Source organism: Oncorhynchus keta, unplaced genomic scaffold, assembly GCF_023373465.1.
Source record: "Oncorhynchus keta strain PuntledgeMale-10-30-2019 unplaced genomic scaffold, Oket_V2 Un_scaffold_1611_pilon_pilon, whole genome shotgun sequence".
Taxonomy (NCBI): Eukaryota; Metazoa; Chordata; class Actinopteri; order Salmoniformes; family Salmonidae; genus Oncorhynchus; species Oncorhynchus keta.
Genome location: NW_026290807.1, coordinates 49,106 through 70,320, shown reverse-complemented (window position 1 = coordinate 70,320; position 21,215 = coordinate 49,106). Strand labels below are relative to the sequence as shown.

Here is a 21,215-nt window from a genome sequence, read left to right as displayed (position 1 = left end):
CTAGCAACGCTAGCTAACGCACACAGATTAGCATCACTGTAGTGCTATTCACTCAACTGTACGACTTGATTAGTTCAGTGTTAGCTAGCTACATAGCTGTCTTTGTTTCCAAGATAATTGTGTAGTTTAGTGTGTGTAGCCTTGGAGTGATTATCTTAATTCACTGAGGTTCGCTAGCCAGCTATTTGTCGTCCTTAACGTAGGAGACTCTGCTAGCTAGCCAACAGCTAACAGCTAGCCAACGTCTACTGAATAGAACCCAACAACCCGGTCGCATTCACAGGTAGTATCACATTTTCATTTCATTACAGTACAACGGTTTGATTTGTTTGATCGTAGCTAGCTACATAGCTAGCTACATAGCCGTCTTTGTTTCAAAGATAATTGTGTAGTCTAGACCGATTTCCTAGGTTAGCTAGCCAGCTATTGTCGTTCTTTTAACTCAACGTAACGTAAACAACACTGCTAGCTAGCCAGCTAGCCCCCGAACAGCAGCACTGTAGAAATTATTACACTCAACGGAACGACTTGATTAGTGTAGTGTCAACAACGCAGCTACTGCCAGCTAGCCTACTTTAGCAGTACTGTATCATTTTAATCATTTTAGTCAATAGATTCTTGCTACGTAAGCTTAACTTTCTGAACATTCGAGACGTGTAGTCTGCTTGTCATTCCAATTTCCTTGCATTAGCGTAGCCTTTTCTGTAGCCTGTCAACTATGTGTCTGTCTATCCCTGTTCTCTCCTCTCTGCACAGACCATACAAACGCTCCACACCGCGTGGCCGCGACCACCCTAACCTGGTGGTCCCAGCGCGTACGACCCACGTGGAGTTCCAGGTCTCTGGTAGCCTCTGGAACTGCCAATCTGCGGCCAACAAGGCAGAGTTCATCTCAGCCTATGCCTCCCTCCAGTCCCTTGACTTCTTGGCACTGACGGAAACATGGATCACCACAGATAACACTGCTACTCCTACTGCTCTCTCCTCGTCCGCCCACGTGTTCTCGCACACCCCGAGAGCTTCTGGTCAGCGGGGTGGTGGCACCGGGATCCTCATCTCTCCCAAGTGGTCTTTCTCTCTTTCTCCCCTTACCCATCTGTCTATTGCCTCCTTTGAATTCCATGCTGTCACAGTTACCAGCCCTTTCAAGCTTAACATCCTTATCATTTATCGCCCTCCAGGTTCCCTCGGAGAGTTCATCAATGAGCTTGATGCCTTGATAAGCTCCTTTCCTGAGGACGGCTCACCTCTCACAGTTCTGGGCGACTTTAACCTCCCCACGTCTACCTTTGACTCATTCCTCTCTGCCTCCTTCTTTCCACTCCTCTCCTCTTTTGACCTCACCCTCTCACCTTCCCCCTACTCACAAGGCAGGCAATACGCTTGACCTCATCTTTACTAGATGCTGTTCTTCCACTAACCTCATTGCAACTCCTCCAAGTCTCCGACCACTACCTTGTATCCTTTTCCCTCTCGCTCTCATCCAACACTTCCCACACTGCCCCTACTCGGATGGTATCGCGCCGTCCCAACCTTCGCTCTCTCTCCCCCGCTACTCTCTCCTCTTCCATCCTATCTTCTCTTCCCTCTGCTCAAACTTTCTCCAACCTATCTCCTGATTCTGCCTCCTCAACCCTCCTCTCCTCCCTTACTGCATCCTTTGACTCCCTATGTCCCCTATCCTCCAGGCCGGCTCGGTCCTCCCCTCCCGCTCCGTGGCTCGACGACTCATTGCGAGCTCACAGAACAGGGCTCCGGGCAGCCGAGCGGAAATGGAGGAAAACTCGCCTCCCTGCGGACCTGGCATCCTTTCACTCCCTCCTCTCTACATTTTCCTCCTCTGTCTCTGCTGCTAAAGCCACTTTCTACCACTCTAAATTCCAAGCATCTGCCTCTAACCCTAGGAAGCTCTTTGCCACCTTCTCCTCCCTCCTGAATCCTCCCCCCCCCTCCCTCCTCCCTCTCTGCAGATGACTTCGTCAACCATTTTGAAAAGAAGGTCGATGACATCCGATCCTCGTTTGCTAAGTCAAACGACACTGCTGGTTCTGCCCACACTGCCCTACCCTATGCTCTGACCTCTTTCTCCCTCTCTCTCCAGATGAAATCTCGCGTCTTGTGACGGCCGGCCGCCCAACAACCTGCCCGCTTGACCCTATCCCCTCCTCTCTTCTCCAGACCATTTCCGGAGACCTTCTCCCTTACCTCACCTCGCTCATCAACTCATCCCTGACCGCTGGCTACGTCCCTCCCGTCTTCAAGAGAGCGAGAGTTGCACCCTTCTGAAAAAACCTACACTCGATCCCTCCGATGTCAACAACTACAGACCAGTATCCCTTCTCTCTTTTCTCTCCAAAACTCTTGAGCGTGCCGTCCTTGGCCAGCTCTACCGCTATCTCTCTCAGAATGACCTTCTTGATCCAAATCAGTCAGGTTTCAAGACTAGTCATTCAACTGAGACTGCTCTTCTCTGTATCACGGAGGCGCTCCGCACTGCTAAAGCTAACTCTCTCTCCCTCTGCTCTCATCCTTCTAGACCTATCGGCTGCCTTCGATACTGTGAACCATCAGATCCTCCTCTCCACCCTCTCCGAGTTGGGCATCTCCGGCGCGGCCCACGCTTGGATTGCGTCCTACCTGACAGGTCGCTCCTACCAGGTGGCGTGGCGAGAATCTGTCTCCTCACCACGCGCTCACCACTGGTGTCCCCCAGGGCTCTGTTCTAGGCCCTCTCTTATTCTCGCTATACACCAAGTCACTTGGCTCTGTCATAACCTCACATGGTCTCTCCTATCATTGCTATGCAGACGACACACAATTAATCTTCCTTTCCCCTTCTGATGACCAGGTGGCGAATCGCATCTCTGCATGTCTGGCAGACATATCAGTGTGGATGACGGATCACCACCTCAAGCTGAACCTCAGCAAGACGGAGCTCCTCCTCCTCCCGGGGAAGGACTGCCCGTTCCATGATCTCGCCATCACGGTTGACAACTCCATTGTGTCCTCCTCCCAGAGCGCTAAGAACCTTGGCGTGATCCTGGACAACACCCTGACGTTCTCAACTAACATCAAGGCGGTGTCCCGTTCCTGTAGGTTCATGCTCTACAACATCCGCAAAGTACGACCCTGCCTCACACAGGAAGCGGCGCAGGTCCTAATCCAGGCACTTGTCATCTCCCGTCTTGATTACTGCAACTCGCTGTTGGCTGGGCTCCCTGCCTGTGCCATTAAACCCCTACAACTCATCCAGAACGCCGCAGCCCGTCTGGTGTTCAACCTTCCCAAGTTCTCTCACGTCACCCCGCTCCTCCGCTCTCTCCACTGGCTTCCAGTTGAAGCTCGCATCCGCTACAAGACCATGGTGCTCGCCTACGGAGCTGTGAGGGGAACGGCACCTCAGTACCTCCAGGCTCTGATCAGGCCCTACACCCAAACAAGGACACTGCGTTCATCCACCTCTGGCCTGCTCGCCTCCCTACCACTGAGGAAGTACAGTTCCCGCTCAGCCCAGTCAAAACTGTTCGCTGCTCTGGCCCCCAATGGTGGAACAAACTCCTCACGACGCCAGGACAGCGGAGTCAATCACCACCTTCCGGAGACACCTGAAACCCCACCTCTTCAAGGAATACCTAGGATAGGGTAAGTAAGGGTAAGTAATCCTTCTCACCCCCTTCTCACCCCCCCAACAAGATTTAGATGCAAGTGGCTGTTCCACTGGTTGTCATAAGGTGTATGCACCAATTTGTAAGTCGCTCTGGATAAGAGCGTCTGCTAAATGACTTAAATGTAAATGTAAATGTAGACTAGGGTAATATAATGACAGTAGAAAGTTGACCAGGGTAATATAATGACAGTAGATGGTAGACCAGGGTAATATAATGACAGTAGATGGTAGACCAGGGTAATTTAATGACAGTAGAAAGTAGACTAGGGTAATATAATGACAGTAGAAAGTAGACCAGGGTAATATATTGACAGTAGATGGTAGACCAGGTAATATAATGACAGTAGATGGTAGACCAGGGTAATATAATGACAGTAGATGGTAGACCGGGGTAATATAATGACAGTAGAGGGTAGACCAGGGTAATTTAATGACAGTAGAAAGTAGACTAGGGTAATATAATGACAGTAGAAAGTAGACTAGGGTAATATAATGACAGTAGAAAGTAGACTAGGGTAATATAATGACAGTAGAAAGTAGACCAGGGTAATATAATGACAGTAGATGGTAGACCAGGGTAATATAATGACAGTAGATGATAGACCAGGGTAATTTAATGACAGTAGAAAGTAGACTAGGGTAATATAATGACAGTAGAAAGTAGACCAGGGTAATATAATGACAGTAGATGGTAGACCAGGGTAATATAATGACAGTAGATGGTAGACCAGGTTAATAGATTGACAGTAGATGGTAGACCAGGGAAATATAATGACAATAGATGGTAGATCAGGGTAATATAATGACAGTAGAGGGTAGACCAGGGTAATATAATGACAGTAGAGGGTAGACCAGGGTAATTTAATGACAGTAGAAAGTAGACTAGGGTAATATAATGACAGTAGAAAGTAGACCAGGGTAATATATTGACAGTAGATGGTAGACCAGGGTAATATAATGACAGTAGATGGTAGACCAGGGTAATATAATGACAGTAGAGGGTAGACCAGGTTAATAGATTGACAGTAGATGGTAGACCAGGGTAATATAATGACAGTAGATGGTAGACCAGGGTAATATAATGACAGTAGATGGTAGACCAGGTTAATAGATTGACAGTAGATGGTAGACCAGGGTAATATAATGACAGTAGATGGTAGACCAGGGTAATATAATGACAGTAGAGGGTAGACCAGGGTAATTTAATGAGAGTAGAAAGTAGACTAGGTAATATAATGACAGTAGAAAGTAGACTAGGTAATATAATGACAGTAGAAAGTAGACTAGGGTAATATAATGACAGTAGAAAGTAGACCAGGGTAATATAATGACAGTAGATGGTAGACCAGGGTAATATAATGACAGTAGATGATAGACCAGGGTAATTTAATGACAGTAGAAAGTAGACTAGGTAATATAATGACAGTAGAAAGTAGACCAGGGTAATATATTGACAGTAGATGGTAGACCAGGGTAATATAATGACAGTAGATGGTAGACCGGGGTAATATAATGACAGTAGAGGGTAGACCAGGGTAATTTAATGACAGTAGAAAGTAGACTAGGTAATATAATGACAGTAGAAAGTAGACTAGGGTAATATAATGACAGTAGATGGTAGACCAGGTAATTTAATGGCAGGAGAAAGTAGACTAGGTAATATAATGACAGTAGAAAGTAGACCAGGGTAATATAATGACAGTAGATGGTAGACCAGGGTAATATAATGACAGTAGATGGTAGACCAGGGTAATATAATGACAGTAGATGGTAGACCAAATGACCAGGGTAATATAATGACAGTAGATGGTAGACCAGGGTAATTTAATGACAGTAGAAAATAGACTAGGGTAATATAATGACAGTAGAAAGTAGACTAGGTAATATAATGACAGTAGATGGTAGACCAGGGTAATATAATGACAGTAGAGGGTAGACCGGGGTAATATAATGACAGTAGAGGGTAGACCAGGGTAATTTAATGACAGTAGAAAGTAGACTAGGGTAATATAATGACAGTAGAAAGTAGACTAGGTAATATAATGACAGTAGAAAGTAGACTAGGTAATATAATGACAGTAGAAAGTAGACCAGGGTAATATAATGACAGTAGATGGTAGACCAGGGTAATATAATGACAGTAGATGATAGACCAGGGTAATTTAATGACAGTAGAAAGTAGACTAGGTAATATAATGACAGTAGAAAGTAGACCAGGGTAATATAATGACAGTAGATGGTAGACCAGGGTAATATAACGACAGTAGATGGTAGACCAGGTTAATAGATTGACAGTAGATGGTAGACCAGGGAAATATAATGACAATAGATGGTAGATCAGGGTAATATAATGACAGTAGAGGGTAGACCAGGGTAATATAATGACAGTAGAGGGTAGACCAGGTAATTTAATGACAGTAGAAAGTAGACTAGGGTAATATAATGACAGTAGAAAGTATACCAGGGTAATATATTGACAGTAGATGGTAGACCAGGGTAATATAATGACAGTAGATGGTAGACCAGGGTAATATAATGACAGTAGATGGTAGACCAGGGTAATATAATGACAGTAGATGGTAGACCAGGTAATTTAATGACAGTAGAAAATAGACTAGGGTAATATAATGACAGTAGAAAGTAGACTAGGTAATATAATGACAGTAGAAAGTAGACCAGGGTAATATAATGACAGTAGATGGTAGACCAGGGTAATATAATGACAGTAGATGGTAGACCAGGGTAATTTAATGACAGTAGAAAGTAGACTAGGTAATATAATGACAGTAGAAAGTAGACCAGGGTAATATATTGACAGTAGATGGTAGACCAGGGTAATATAATGACAGTAGATGGTAGACCGGGGTAATATAATGACAGTAGAGGGTAGACCGGGTAATATAATGACAGTAGAGGGTAGACCAGGGTAATTTAATGACAGTAGAAAGTAGACTAGGGTAATATAATGACAGTAGAAAGTAGACTAGGTAATATAATGACAGTAGATGGTAGACCTCTGTATATATCAATGATGTTGCTCTTGCTGCGGGCGATTCCCTGATCCACCTCTACGCAGACGACACCATTCTATATACTTTCGGCCCGTCATTGGACACTGTGCTATCCAACCTCCAAACGAGCTTCAATGCCATACAGCACTCCTTCCGTGGCCTCCAACTGCTCTTAAACGCGAGTAAAACCAAATGCATGCTTTTCAACCGATCGCTGCCTGCACCCGCATGCCCGACTAGCATCACCACCCTGGATGGTTCCAACCTTGAATATGTGGACATCTATAAGTACCTAGGTGTCTGGCTAGACTGCAAACTCTCCTTCCAGACTCATCAAACATCTCCAATCAAAAATCAAATCCAGAGTCGGCTTTCTATTCCGCAACAAAGCCTCCTTCACTCACGCTGCCAAGCTTACCCTAGTAAAACTGACTATCCTACCGATCCTCGACTTCGGCGATGTCATCTACAAAATGGCTTCCAACACTCTACTCAGCAAACTGGATGCAGTCTACCACAGTGCCATCCGTTTTGTCACTAAAGCACCTTATACCACCCACCACTGCGACTTGTATGCTCTAGTCGGCTGGCCCTCACTACATATTCGTCGCCAGACCCACTGGCTCCAGGTCATCTACAAGTCCATGCTAGGTAAAGCTTCGCCTTATCTCAGTTCACTGGTCACGATGGCAACACCCATCCGTAGCACGCGCTCCAGCAGGTGTATCTCACTGATCATCCCTAAAGCCAACACCTCATTTGGCCGCCTTTTTGTTCCAGTACTCTGCTGCCTGTGACTGGAACGAATTGCAAAAATCGCTGAAGTTGGAGACTTTTATCTCCCTCTCCAACTTCAAACATCAGCTATCCGAGCAGCTAACCGATCGCTGCAGCTGTACATAGTCTATAGGTAAATAGCTCACCCTTTTTCACCTACCTCATTCCCATACTGTTTTTATACTGTTTTTATTTATTTACTTTTCTGCTCTTTTGCACACCAATATCTCTACCTGTACATGCCCATCTGATCATTTATCACTCCAGTGTTAATCTGCAAAATTGTATTATTCGCCTACCTCCTCATGCCTTTTGCACACATTGTATATAGACTGCCCATTTTTTTCTACTGTGTTATTGACTTGCTAATTGTTTACTCCATGTGTAACTCTGTGTTGTCTGTTCACACTGCTATGCTTTATCTTGGCCAGGTCGCAGTTGCAAATGAGAACTTGTTCTCAACTAGCCTACCTGGTTAAATAAAGGTGAAATAAAATAAAAATAAAAATATATAATGACAGTAGAAAGTAGACTAGGTAATATAATGACAGTAGAAAGTAGACCAGGGTAATATAATGACAGTAGATGGTAGACCAGGTTAATAGATTGACAGTAGATGGTAGACCAGGGAAATATAATGACAATAGATGGTAGATCAGGGTAATATAATGACAGTAGAGGGTAGACCAGGGTAATATAATGACAGTAGAGGGTAGACCAGGGTAATTTAATGACAGTAGAAAGTAGACTAGGGTAATATAATGACAGTAGAAAGTAGACCAGGGTAATATATTGACAGTAGATGGTAGACCAGGGTAATATAATGACAGTAGATGGTAGACCAGGGTAATATAATGACAGTAGATGGTAGACCAGGGTAATATAATGACAGTAGATGGTAGACCAGGGTAATTTAATGACAGTAGAAAGTAGACTAGGGTAATATAATGACAGTAGAAAGTAGACTAGGGTAATATAATGACAGTAGAAAGTAGACCAGGGTAATATAATGACAGTAGATGGTAGACCAGGGTAATATAATGACAGTAGATGGTAGACCAGGGTAATTTAATGACAGTAGAAAGTAGACTAGGGTAATATAATGACAGTAGAAAGTAGACCAGGGTAATATATTGACAGTAGATGGTAGACCAGGGTAATATAATGACAGTAGATGGTAGACCGGGGTAATATAATGACAGTAGAGGGTAGACCAGGGTAATATAATGACAGTAGAGGGTAGACCAGGGTAATTTAATGACAGTAGAAAGTAGACTAGGGTAATATAATGACAGTAGAAAGTAGACTAGGGTAATATAATGACAGTAGATGGTAGACCTCTGTATATATCAATGATGTTGCTCTTGCTGCGGGCGATTCCCTGATCACCTCTACGCAGACGACACCATTCTATATACTTTCGGCCCGTCATTGGACACTGTGCTATCCAACCTCCAAACGAGCTTCAATGCCATACAGCACTCCTTCCGTGGCCTCCAACTGCTCTTAAACGCGAGTAAAACCAAATGCATGCTTTTCAACCGATCGCTGCCTGCACCCGCATGCCCGACTAGCATCACCACCCTGGATGGTTCAACCTTGAATATGTGGACATCTATAAGTACCTAGGTGTCTGGCTAGACTGCAAACTCTCCTTCCAGACTCACATCAAACATCTCAATCAAAAATCAAATCCAGAGTCGGCTTTCTATTCCGCAACAAAGCCTCCTTCATGACGCTGCCAGATTACCAGGTAAAACTGACTATCCTACCGATCCTCGACTTCGGCGATGTCATCTACAAAATGGCTTCCAACACTCTACTCAGCAAACTGGATGCAGTCTACCACAGTGCCATCCGTTTTGTCACTAAAGCACCTTATACCACCCACCACTGCGACTTGTATGCTCTAGTCGGCTGGCCCTCACTATATTCGTGCCAGACCCACTGGCTCAGGTCATCTACAAGTCCATGCTAGGTAAAGCTCCGCCTTATCTCAGTTCACTGGTCACGATGGCAACACCCATCCGTAGCACGCGCTCCAGCAGGTGTATCTCACTGATCATCACTAAAGCCAACACCTCATTTGGCCGCCTTTCGTTCAGTACTCTGCTGCCTGTGACTGGAACGAATTGCAAAAATGCTGAGAAAGGAGACTTTTATCTCCCTCTCCAACTTCAAACATCAGCTATCCGAGCAGCTAACCGATCGCTGCAGCTGTACATAGTCTATAGGTAAATAGCTCACCCTTTTTCACCTACCTCATTCCCATACTGTTTTTATACTGTTTTTATTTATTTACTTTTCTGCTCTTTTGCACACCAATATCTCTACCTGTACATGCCCATCTGATCATTTATCACTCAGTGTTAATCTGCAAAATTGTATTATTCGCCTACCTCCTCATGCCTTTTGCACACATTATATATAGACTGCCCATTTTTTTCTACTGTGTTATTGACTTGCTAATTGTTTACTCCATGTGTAACTCTGTGTTGTCTGTTCACACTGCTATGACTTTATCTTGGCCAGGTCGCAGTTGCAAATGAGAACTTGTTCTCAACTAGCCTACCTGGTTAAATAAAGGTGAAATAAAATAAAAAAATATATATAATGACAGTAGAAAGTAGACTAGGGTAATATAATGACAGTAGAAAGTAGACCAGGGTAATATAATGACAGTAGATGGTAGACCAGGGTAATATAATGACAGTAGATGATAGACCAGGGTAATTTAATGACAGTAGAAAGTAGACTAGGGTAATATAATGACAGTAGAAAGTAGACCAGGGTAATATAATGACAGTAGATGGTAGACCAGGGTAATATAACGACAGTAGATGGTAGACCAGGTTAATAGATTGACAGTAGATGGTAGACCAGGAAATATAATGACAATAGATGGTAGATCAGGGTAATATAATGACAGTAGAGGGTAGACCAGGGTAATATAATGACAGTAGAGGGTAGACCAGGGTAATTTAATGACAGTAGAAAGTAGACTAGGGTAATATAATGACAGTAGAAAGTAGACCAGGGTAATATATTGACAGTAGATGGTAGACCAGGGTAATATAATGACAGTAGATGGTAGACCAGGGTAATATAATGACAGTAGAGGGTAGACTAGGTTAATAGATTGACAGTAGAAGGTAGACCAGGGTAATATAATGACAGTAGATGGTAGACCAGGGTAATATAATGACAGTAGATGGTAGACCAGGTTAATAGATTTACAGTAGATGGTAGACCAGGGTAATATAATGACAGTAGATGGTAGACCAGGGTAATATAATGACAGTAGAAGGTAGACCAGGGTAATATAATGACAGTAGAAAGTAGACTAGGGTAATATAATGACAGTAGAAAGTAGACTAGGGTAATATAATGACAGTAGAAAGTAGACTAGGGTAATATAATGACAGTAGAAAGTAGACCAGGGTAATATAATGACAGTAGATGGTAGACCAGGGTAATATAATGACAGTAGAGGGTAGACCAGGGTAATTTAATGACAGTAGAAAGTAGACTAGGGTAATATAATGACAGTAGAAAGTAGACCAGGGTAATATATTGACAGTAGATGGTAGACCAGGGTAATATAATGACAGTAGATGGTAGACCAGGGTAATATAATGACAGTAGAGGGTAGACCAGGGTAATTTAATGACAGTAGAAAGTAGACCAGGGTAATATAATGACAGTAGATGGTAGATCAGGGTAATATAATGACAGTAGAGACCAGGGTAATATAATGACAGTAGAAAGTAGACTAGGGTAATATAATGACAGTAGAAAGTAGACCAGGGTAATATAATGACAGTAGATGGTAGACCAGGGTAATATAATGACAGTAGAAAGTAGACCAGGGTAATTTAATGACAGTAGAAAGTAGACTAGGGTAATATAATGACAGTAGAAAGTAGACCAGGGTAATATAATGACAGTAGATGGTAGACCAGGGTAATATAATGACAGTAGATGGTAGACCAGGTTAATAGATTGACAGTAGATGGTAGACCAGGGAAATATAATGACAATAGATGGTAGATCAGGGTAATATAATGACAGTAGAGGGTAGACCAGGGTAATATAATGACAGTAGAGGGTAGACCAGGGTAATTTAATGACAGTAGAAAGTAGACCAGGGTAATATAATGACAGTAGATGGTAGATCAGGGTAATATAATGACAGTAGATGGTAGACCAGGGTAATATAATGACAGTAGATGTTAGACCAGGCTAATTGAATGACAGTAGATGGTAGACCAGGTTAATAGATTGACAGTAGATGGTAGACCAGGGAAATATAATGACAGTAGATGGTAGACCAGGCTAATTGAATGACAGTAGATGGTAGACCAGGTTAATAGATTGACAGTAGATGGTAGACCAGGGTAATATAATGACAGTAGATGGTAGACCAGGGTAATATAATGACAGTAGAGGGTAGACCAGGGTAATTTAATGACAGTAGAAAGTAGACTAGGGTAATATAATGACAGTAGAAAGTAGACCAGGGTAATATAATGACAGTAGAAAGTAGACTAGGGTAATATAATGACAGTAGAAAGTAGACCAGGGTAATATAATGACAGTAGATGGTAGACCAGGGTAATATAATGACAGTAGTGGGTAGACCAGGGTAATTTAATGACAATAGAAAGTAGACTAGGGTAATATAATGACAGTAGAATGTAGACCAGGGTAATATAATGACAGTAGATGGTAGATCAGGGTAATATAATGACAGTAGATGGTAGACCAGGGTAATATAATGACAGTAGAGGGTAGACCAGGGTAATTTAATGACAGTAGAAAGTAGACTAGGGTAATATAATGACAGTAGAAAGTAGACCAGGGTAATATAATGACAGTAGATGGTAGACCAGGGTAATTTAATGACAGTAGAAAGTAGACTAGGGTAATATAATGACAGTAGAAAGTAGACCAGGGTAATATAATGACAGTAGATGGTAGACCAGGGTAATATAATGACAGTAGATGGTAGACCAGGGTAATATAATGACAGTAGATGGTAGACCAGGGTAATTTAATGACAGTAGAAAGTAGACTAGGGTAATATAATGACAGTAGAAAGTAGACTAGGGTAATATAATGACAGTAGAAAGTAGACCAGGGTAATATAATGACAGTAGATGGTAGACCAGGGTAATATAATGACAGTAGATGGTAGACCAGGGTAATTTAATGACAGTAGAAAGTAGACTAGGGTAATATAATGACAGTAGAAAGTAGACCAGGGTAATATATTGACAGTAGATGGTAGACCAGGGTAATATAATGACAGTAGATGGTAGACCAGGGTAATATAATGACAGTAGATGGTAGACCAGGGTAATATAATGACAGTAGATGGTAGACCAGGGTAATTTAATGACAGTAGAAAGTAGACTAGGGTAATATAATGACAGTAGAAAGTAGACCAGGGTAATATAATGACAGTAGAGGGTAGACCAGGGTAATTTAATGACAGTAGAAAGTAGACTAGGGTAATATAATGACAGTAGAAAGTAGACCAGGGTAATATAATGACAGTAGATGGTAGACCAGGGTAATATAATGACAGTAGATGGTAGACCAGGGTAATATAATGACAGTAGATGGTAGACCAGGGTAATATAATGACAGTAGATGGTAGACCAGGGTAATATAATGACAGTAGAAAATAGACTAGGGTAATATAATGACAGTAGATGGTAGACTAGGGTAATATAATGACAGTAGAAAGTAGACCAGGGTAATATAATGACAGTAGATGGTAGACCAGGGTAATATAATGACAGTAGATGGTAGACCAGGTTAATAGATTGACAGTAGATGGTAGACCAGGGTAATATAATGACAGTAGATGGTAGACCAGGGTAATATAATGACAGTAGAGGTAGACCAGGGTAATTTAATGACAGTAGAAAGTAGACTAGGGTAATATAATGACAGTAGAAAGTTGACTAGGGTAATATAATGACAGTAGAAAGTAGACTAGGGTAATATAATGACAGTAGAAAGTAGACCAGGGTAATATAATGACAGTAGATGGTAGACCAGGGTAATATAATGACAGTAGATGATAGACCAGGGTAATTTAATGACAGTAGAAAGTAGACTAGGGTAATATAATGACAGTAGAAAGTAGACCAGGGTAATATATTGACAGTAGATGGTAGACCAGGGTAATATAATGACAGTAGATGGTAGACCGGGGTAATATAATGACAGTAGAGGGTAGACCAGGGTAATTTAATGACAGTAGAAAGTAGACTAGGGTAATATAATGACAGTAGAAAGTAGACCAGGGTAATATAATGACAGTAGATGGTAGACCAGGGTAATTTAATGGCAGGAGAAAGTAGACTAGGGTAATATAATGACAGTAGAAAGTAGACCAGGGTAATATAATGACAGTAGATGGTAGATCAGGGTAATATAATGACAGTAGAAAGTAGACCAGGGTAATATAATGACAGTAGATGGTAGACCAGGGTAATATAATGACAGTAGATGGTAGACCAGGGTAATTTAATGACAGTAGAAAGTAGACTAGGGTAATATAATGACAGTAGAAAGTAGACTAGGGTAATATAATGACAGTAGAAAGTAGACCAGGGTAATATAATGACAGTAGATGGTAGACCAGGGTAATATAATGACAGTAGATGGTAGACCAGGGTAATTTAATGACAGTAGAAAGTTGACTAGGGTAATATAATGACAGTAGAAAGTAGACCAGGGTAATATATTGACAGTAGATGGTAGACCAGGGTAATATAATGACAGTAGATGGTAGACCGGGGTAATATAATGACAGTAGAGGGTAGACCAGGGGTAATATAATGACAGTAGAGGGTAGACCAGGGTAATTTAATGACAGTAGAAAGTAGACTAGGTAATATAATGACAGTAGAAAGTAGACTAGGGTAATATAATGACAGTAGATGGTAGACCAGGGTAATTTAATGGCAGGAGAAAGTAGACTAGGGTAATATAATGACAGTAGAAAGTAGACCAGGGTAATATAATGACAGTAGATGGTAGACCAGGGTAATATAATGACAGTAGATGGTAGACCAGGGTAATATAATGACAGTAGATGGTAGACCAGGGTAATATAATGACAGTAGATGGTAGACCAGGGTAATTTAATGACAGTAGAAAATAGACTAGGGTAATATAATGACAGTAGAAAGTAGACTAGGGTAATATAATGACAGTAGAAAGTAGACCAGGGTAATATAATGACAGTAGATGGTAGACCAGGGTAATATAATGACAGTAGATGGTAGACCAGGGTAATTTAATGACAGTAGAAAGTAGACTAGGGTAATATAATGACAGTAGAAAGTAGACCAGGGTAATATATTGACAGTAGATGGTAGACCAGGGTAATATAATGACAGTAGATGGTAGACCAGGGTAATATAATGACAGTAGAGGGTAGACCAGGGTAATATAATGACAGTAGAGGGTAGACCAGGGTAATTTAATGACAGTAGAAAGTAGACTAGGGTAATATAATGACAGTAGAAAGTAGACTAGGGTAATATAATGACAGTAGAAAGTAGACTAGGGTAATATAATGACAGTAGAAAGTAGACCAGGGTAATATAATGACAGTAGATGGTAGACCAGGGTAATATAATGACAGTAGATGGTAGACCAGGGTAATTTAATGACAGTAGAAAGTAGACTAGGGTAATATAATGACAGTAGAAAGTAGACCAGGGTAATATAATGACAGTAGATGGTAGACCAGGGTAATATAACGACAGTAGATGGTAGACCAGGTTAATAGATTGACAGTAGATGGTACACCAGGGAAATATAATGACAATAGATGGTAGATCAGGGTAATATAATGACAGTAGAGGGTAGACCAGGGTAATATAATGACAGTAGAGGGTAGACCAGGGTAATTTAATGACAGTAGAAAGTAGACTAGGGTAATATAATGACAGTAGAAAGTAGACCAGGGTAATATATTGACAGTAGATGGTAGACCAGGGTAATATAATGACAGTAGATGGTAGACCAGGGTAATATAATGACAGTAGAGGGTAGACTAGGTTAATAGATTGACAGTAGAAGGTAGACCAGGGTAATATAATGACAGTAGATGGTAGACCAGGGTAATATAATGACAGTAGATGGTAGACCAGGTTAATAGATTGACAGTAGATGGTAGACCAGGGTAATATAATGACAGTAGATGGTAGACCCGGGGTAATATAATGACAGTAGAGGGTAGACCAGGGTAATTTAATGACAGTAGAAAGTAGACTAGGGTAATATAATGACAGTAGAAAGTAGACTAGGGTAATATAATGACAGTAGAAAGTAGACCAGGGTAATATAATGACAGTAGATGGTAGACCAGGGTAATATAATGACAGTAGATGGTAGACCAGGGTAATATAATGACAGTAGAGGGTAGACCAGGGTAATTTAATGACAGTAGAAAGTAGACTAGGGTAATATAATGACAGTAGAAAGTAGACCAGGGTAATATATTGACAGTAGATGGTAGACCAGGGTAATATAATGACAGTAGATGGTAGACCAGGGTAATATAATGACAGTAGAGGGTAGACCAGGGTAATATAATGACAGTAGAAAGTAGACTAGGGTAATATAATGACAGTAGAGGGTAGACCAGGGTAATTTAATGACAGTAGAAAGTAGACTAGGGTAATATAATGACAGTAGAAAGTAGACCAGGGTAATATATTGACAGTAGAAAGTAGACTAGGGTAATATAATGACAGTAGAAAGTAGACCAGGGTAATATATTGACAGTAGATGGTAGACCAGGGTAATATAATGACAGTAGATGGTAGACCAGGGTAATTTAATGACAGTAGAAAGTAGACTAGGGTAATATAATGACAGTAGAAAGTAGACCAGGGTAATATATTGACAGTAGATGGTAGACCAGGGTAATATAATGACAGTAGATGGTAGACCAGGGTAAGTTAATGACAGTAGAAAGTAGACTAGGGTAATATAATGACAGTAGAAAGTAGACTAGGGTAATATAATGACAGTAGATGGTAGACCAGGGTAATTTAATGGCAGGAGAAAGTAGACTAGGGTAATATAATGACAGTAGAAAGTAGACCAGGGTAATATAATGACAGTAGATGGTAGACCAGGGTAATCTAATGACAGTAGATGGTAGACCAGGGTAATATAATGACAGTACATTTACATTTACATTTAAGTCATTTAGCAGACGCTCTTATCCAGAGCGACTTACAAATTGGTGCATACACCTTATGACATCCAGTGGAACAGCCACTTGCATCTAAATCTTTTTTTTTTGGGGGAGAAGGGGGTGAAGGATTACTTACCCTTACTTACCCTATCCTAGGTATTCCTTGAAGAGGTGGGGTTTCAGGTGTCTCCGGAAGGTGGTGATTGACTCCGCTGTCCTGGCGTCGTGAGGGGAGTTTGTTCCACCATTGGGGGCCAGAGCAGCGAACAGTTTTGACTGGGCTGAGCGGGAACTGTACTTCCTCAGTGGTAGGGAGGCGAGCAGGCCAGAGGTGGATGAACGCAGTGCCCTTGTTTGGGTGTAGGGCCTGATCAGAGCCTGGAGGTACTGAGGTCCCGTTCCCCTCACAGCTCCGTAGGCAAGCACCATGGTCTTGTAGCGGATGCGAGCAGATCAACTGGAAGCCAGTGGAGAGAGCGGAGGAGCGGGGTGACGTGAAGAACTTGGGAAGGTTGAACACCAGACGGGCTGCGGCGTTCTGGATGAGTTGTAGGGGTTTAATGGCACAGGCAGGGAGCCCAGCCAACAGCGAGTTGCAGTAATCAAGACCCCAGGGAGATGACAAGTGCCTGGATTAGGACCTGCGCCGCTTCCTGTGTGAGGCAGGGTCGTACTCTGTGGATGTTGTAGAGCATGAACCTACAGGAACAGGACACCGCCTTGATGTTAGTTGAGAACGTCAGGGTGTTGTCAGGATCACGCCAAGGTTCTTAGCGCTCTGGGAGGAGGACACAATGGAGTTGTCAACCGTGATGGCGAGATCATGGAACGGGCAGTCCTTCCCGGGAGGAAGAGGAGCTCCGTCTTGCTGAGGTTCAGCTTGAGGTGGTGATCCGTCATCCACACTGATATGTCTGCCAGACATGCAGAGATGCGTAGATTCGCCACCTGGTCATCAGAAGGGGGAAAGGAGAGATTAATTGTGTGTCGTCTGCATAGCAATGATAGGAGAGACCATGTGAGGTTATGACAGAGCCAAGTGACTTGGTGTATAGCGAGAATAAGAGGGGCCTAGAACAGAGCCCTGGGGACACCAGTGGTGAGAGCGCGTGGTGAGGAGACAGATTCTCGCCACGCCACCTGGTAAAGCGACCTGTCAGGTAGGACGCAATCCAGCGTGGGCCGCGCCCGGAGATGCCCAACTCGGAGAGGGTGGAGAGGAGGATCTGATGGTTCACAGTATCGAAGGCAGCCGATAGGTCTAGAAGGATGAGAGCAGAGGAGAGAGTTAGCTTTAGCAGTGCGGAGCGCCTCCGTGATACAGAGAAGAGCAGTCTCAGTTGAATGACTAGTCTTGAAACCTGACTGATTTGGATCAAGAAGGTCATTCTGAGAGAGATAGCGGTAGAGCTGGCCAAGGACGGCACGCTCAAGAGTTTTGGAGAGAAAAGAGAAGGGATACTGGTCTGTAGTTGTTGACATCGGAGGGATCGAGTGTAGGTTTTTCAGAAGGGTGCAACTCTCGCTCTCTTGAACACGGGAGGGCGTAGCCAGCGGTCAGGGATGAGTTGATGAGCGAGGTGAGGTAAGGGAGAAGGTCTCCGGAAATGGTCTGGAGAAGAGAGGAGGGATAGGGTCAAGCGGGCAGGTTGTTGGGCGGCCCGGCCGTCACAAGAGACACCGAATTTCATCTGGAGAGAGAGGGGAGAAAGAGGTCAGAGCATAGGGTAGGGCAGTGTGAGCAGAACCAGCGGTGTCGTTTGACTTAGCAAACGAGGATCGGATGTCGTCGACCTTCTTTTCAAAATGGTTGACGAAGTCATCTGCAGAGAGGGAGGAGGGGGAGGATTCAGGAGGGAGGAGAAGGTGGCAAAGAGCTTCCTAGGGTTAGAGGCAGATGCTTGGAATTTAGAATGGTAGAAAGTGGCTTTAGCAGCAGAGACAGAGGAGGAAAATGTAGAGAGGAGGGAGTGAAAGGATGCCAGGTCCGCAGGGAGGCGAGTTTTCCTCCATTTCCGCTCGGCTGCCCGGGCCCTGTTCTGTGAGCTCGCAAGGAGTCGTCGAGCCACGGAGCGGGAGGGAGGACCGAGCCGGCCTGGAGGATAGGGGACATAGGGAGTCAAAGGATGCAGTAAGGGAGGAGAGGAGGTTGAGGAGGCAGAATCAGGAGATAGGTTGGAGAAAGTTTGAGCAGAGGAAGAGATGATAGGATGGAAGAGAGAGAGTAGCGGGAGAGAGAGCGAAGGTTGGGACAGCGTAATACCATCCAGTAGGGGCAGTGTGGGAAGTGTTGGATGAGAGCGAGAGGGAAAATATACAAGGTAGTGGTCGGAGACTTGGAGGGGAGTTGCAATGAGGTTAGTGGAAGAACAGCATCTAGTAAAGATGAGGTCAAGCGTATTGCCTGCCTTGTGAGTAGGGGAAGGTGAGAGGTGAGGTCAAAAGAGAGAGGAGTGGAAAGAAGGAGGCAGAGAGGAATGAGTCAAAGGTAGACGTGGGGAGGTTAAAGTCGCCCAGAACTGTGAGAGGTGAGCCGTCCTCAGGAAAGGAGCTTATCAAGGCATCAAGCTCATTGATGAACTCTCCGAGGGAACCTGGAGGGCGATAAATGATAAGGATGTTAAGCTTGAAAGGGCTGGTAACTGTGACAGCATGGAATTCAAAGGAGGCGATAGACAGATGGGTAAGGGGAGAAAGAGAGAAAAGACCACTTGGGAGAGATGAGGATCCCGGTGCCACCACCCCGCTGACCAGAAGCTCTCGGGGTGTGCGAGAACACGTGGGCGGACGAGGAGAGAGCAGTAGGAGTAGCAGTGTTATCTGTGGTGATCCATGTTTCCGTCAGTGCCAAGAAGTCAAGGGACTGGAGGAGGCATAGGCTGAGATGAACTCTGCCTTGTTGGCCATGAATCGGCAGTTCAGAGGCTACCGGAGACCTGGAACTCCACGTGGTCGTCCGCTGGGACCACCAGATTAGGGTGGTCGCGGCCCCTTGTGATGTGGAGCGTTTGTATGGTCTGTGCAGAGAGGAGAGAACAGGGATAGACAGACACATAGTTGACAGGCTACAGAAAGGCTACGCTAATGCAAGGAGATTGGAATGACAAGTGGACTACACGTCTCGAATGTTCAGAAAGTTAAGCTTACGTAGCAAGAGTCTTATTGACTAAAATGATTAAAATGATACAGTACTGCTAAAGTAGGCTAGCTGGCAGTGGCTGCGTTGTTGACACTACACTAATCAGTCGTTCCGTTGAGTGTAATAGTTTCTACAGTGCTGCTAATCGGGGGCTAGCTGGCTAGCTAGCAGTGTTGTCTACGTTACGTTGCGTTAAAGAACGACAATAGCTGGCTAGCTAACCTAGGAAATCGCTCTAGACTACACAATTATCTTTGAAACAAAAGACGGCTATGTAGCTAGCTACGATCAAACAAATCAAACCGTTGTACTGTAATGAAATGAAATGAAAATGTGATACTAACTGTGGAGCGAAGCGGAATGCGACCAGGTTGTTGTTGGCTAGCTGTTAGCTGTTGGCTAGCTAGCAGAGTCTCCTACATTAAGGACGACAAATAGCTGGCTAGCGAACCTCAGTGAATTAAGATAATCACTCCAAGGCTACACACACTAAACTACACAATTATCTTGAAACAAAGACAGCTATGTAGCTAGCTAACACTAGACTAATCAGTCGTACAGTTGAGTGAATAGCACTACAGTGATGCTAATCTGTGTGCGTTAGCTAGCGCTTGCTAGCTCCTGGGCGAATAGCAGTGAAGGCTACGTTAGGGGCGACGAAATATAATTATGCAATTATCTCTGATACAAGGACGGCTATGTAGCTAGCTAAGAAGAATTGCTAAGATTAGACAAATCAACCGTTGTACTAAATGAAATGTAATGAAAAAGTTATACAACCTGCAGAGCGAAGTGCGAATGGACCGCTCGCTCAGGAACCGGAAACAGTAGATGGTAGACCAGGGTAATATAATGACAGTAGATGGTAGACCAGGGTAATATAATGACAGTAGATGGTAGACCAGGGTAATTTAATGACAGTAGAAAGTAGACTAGGGTAATATAATGACAGTAGAAAGTAGACTAGGGTAATATAATGACAGTAGAAAGTAGACCAGGGTAATATATTGACAGTAGATGGTAGACCAGGGTAATATAATGACAGTAGATGGTAGACCAGGGTAATATAATGACAGTAGATGGTAGACCAGGTAATTTAATGACAGTAGAAAGTAGACTAGGGTAATATAATGACAGTAGAAAGTAGACTAGGGTAATTTAATGACAGTAGAAAGTAGACTAGGTTAATATAATGACAGTAGATGGTAGACCAGGGTAATATAATGACAGTAGAAGGTAGACCAGGGTAATATAATGACAGTAGATGGTAGACCAGGTTAATAGATTGACAGTAGATGGTAGACCAGGGAAATATAATGACAGTAGATGGTAGATCAGGGTAATATAATGACAGTAGAAAGTAGACCAGGGTAATATAATGACAGTAGA

At 43.2% G+C, this 21,215-nt stretch overlaps 1 protein-coding gene across 1 annotated transcript; it reads left to right on the top strand.

The window, feature by feature from the left end:
* The first annotated feature begins 2,293 nt into the window (after positions 1-2,293).
* LOC127927632 (uncharacterized) lies at positions 2,294-20,657 on the top strand. Its single transcript, XM_052514250.1, has 3 exons — positions 2,294-2,658; positions 2,849-3,535; positions 20,613-20,657. Exons 1-3 carry the CDS (start codon positions 2,311-2,313, stop codon positions 20,655-20,657), a joined length of 1,080 nt encoding a protein of 359 aa, XP_052370210.1. The 5' UTR covers positions 2,294-2,310.
* The last annotated feature ends 558 nt before the right edge of the window (positions 20,658-21,215 follow it).

What these genes read in the sequence shown, in the direction of transcription:
- LOC127927632 (XM_052514250.1), top strand. Translation starts at nt 2,311, where the DNA reads ATGTCAACAACTACAGACCAGTATCCCTTCTCTCTTTTCTCTCCAAAA. An exon ending in TGACAGGTCGCTCCTACCAG is followed by an intron (nt 2,659 to 2,848) that starts GTGGCGTGGCGA and finishes TCTGATGACCAG; the next exon opens with GTGGCGAATCGCATCTCTGC. An exon ending in CAAAACTGTTCGCTGCTCTG is followed by an intron (nt 3,536 to 20,612) that starts GCCCCCAATGGT and finishes TACAACCTGCAG; the next exon opens with AGCGAAGTGCGAATGGACCG.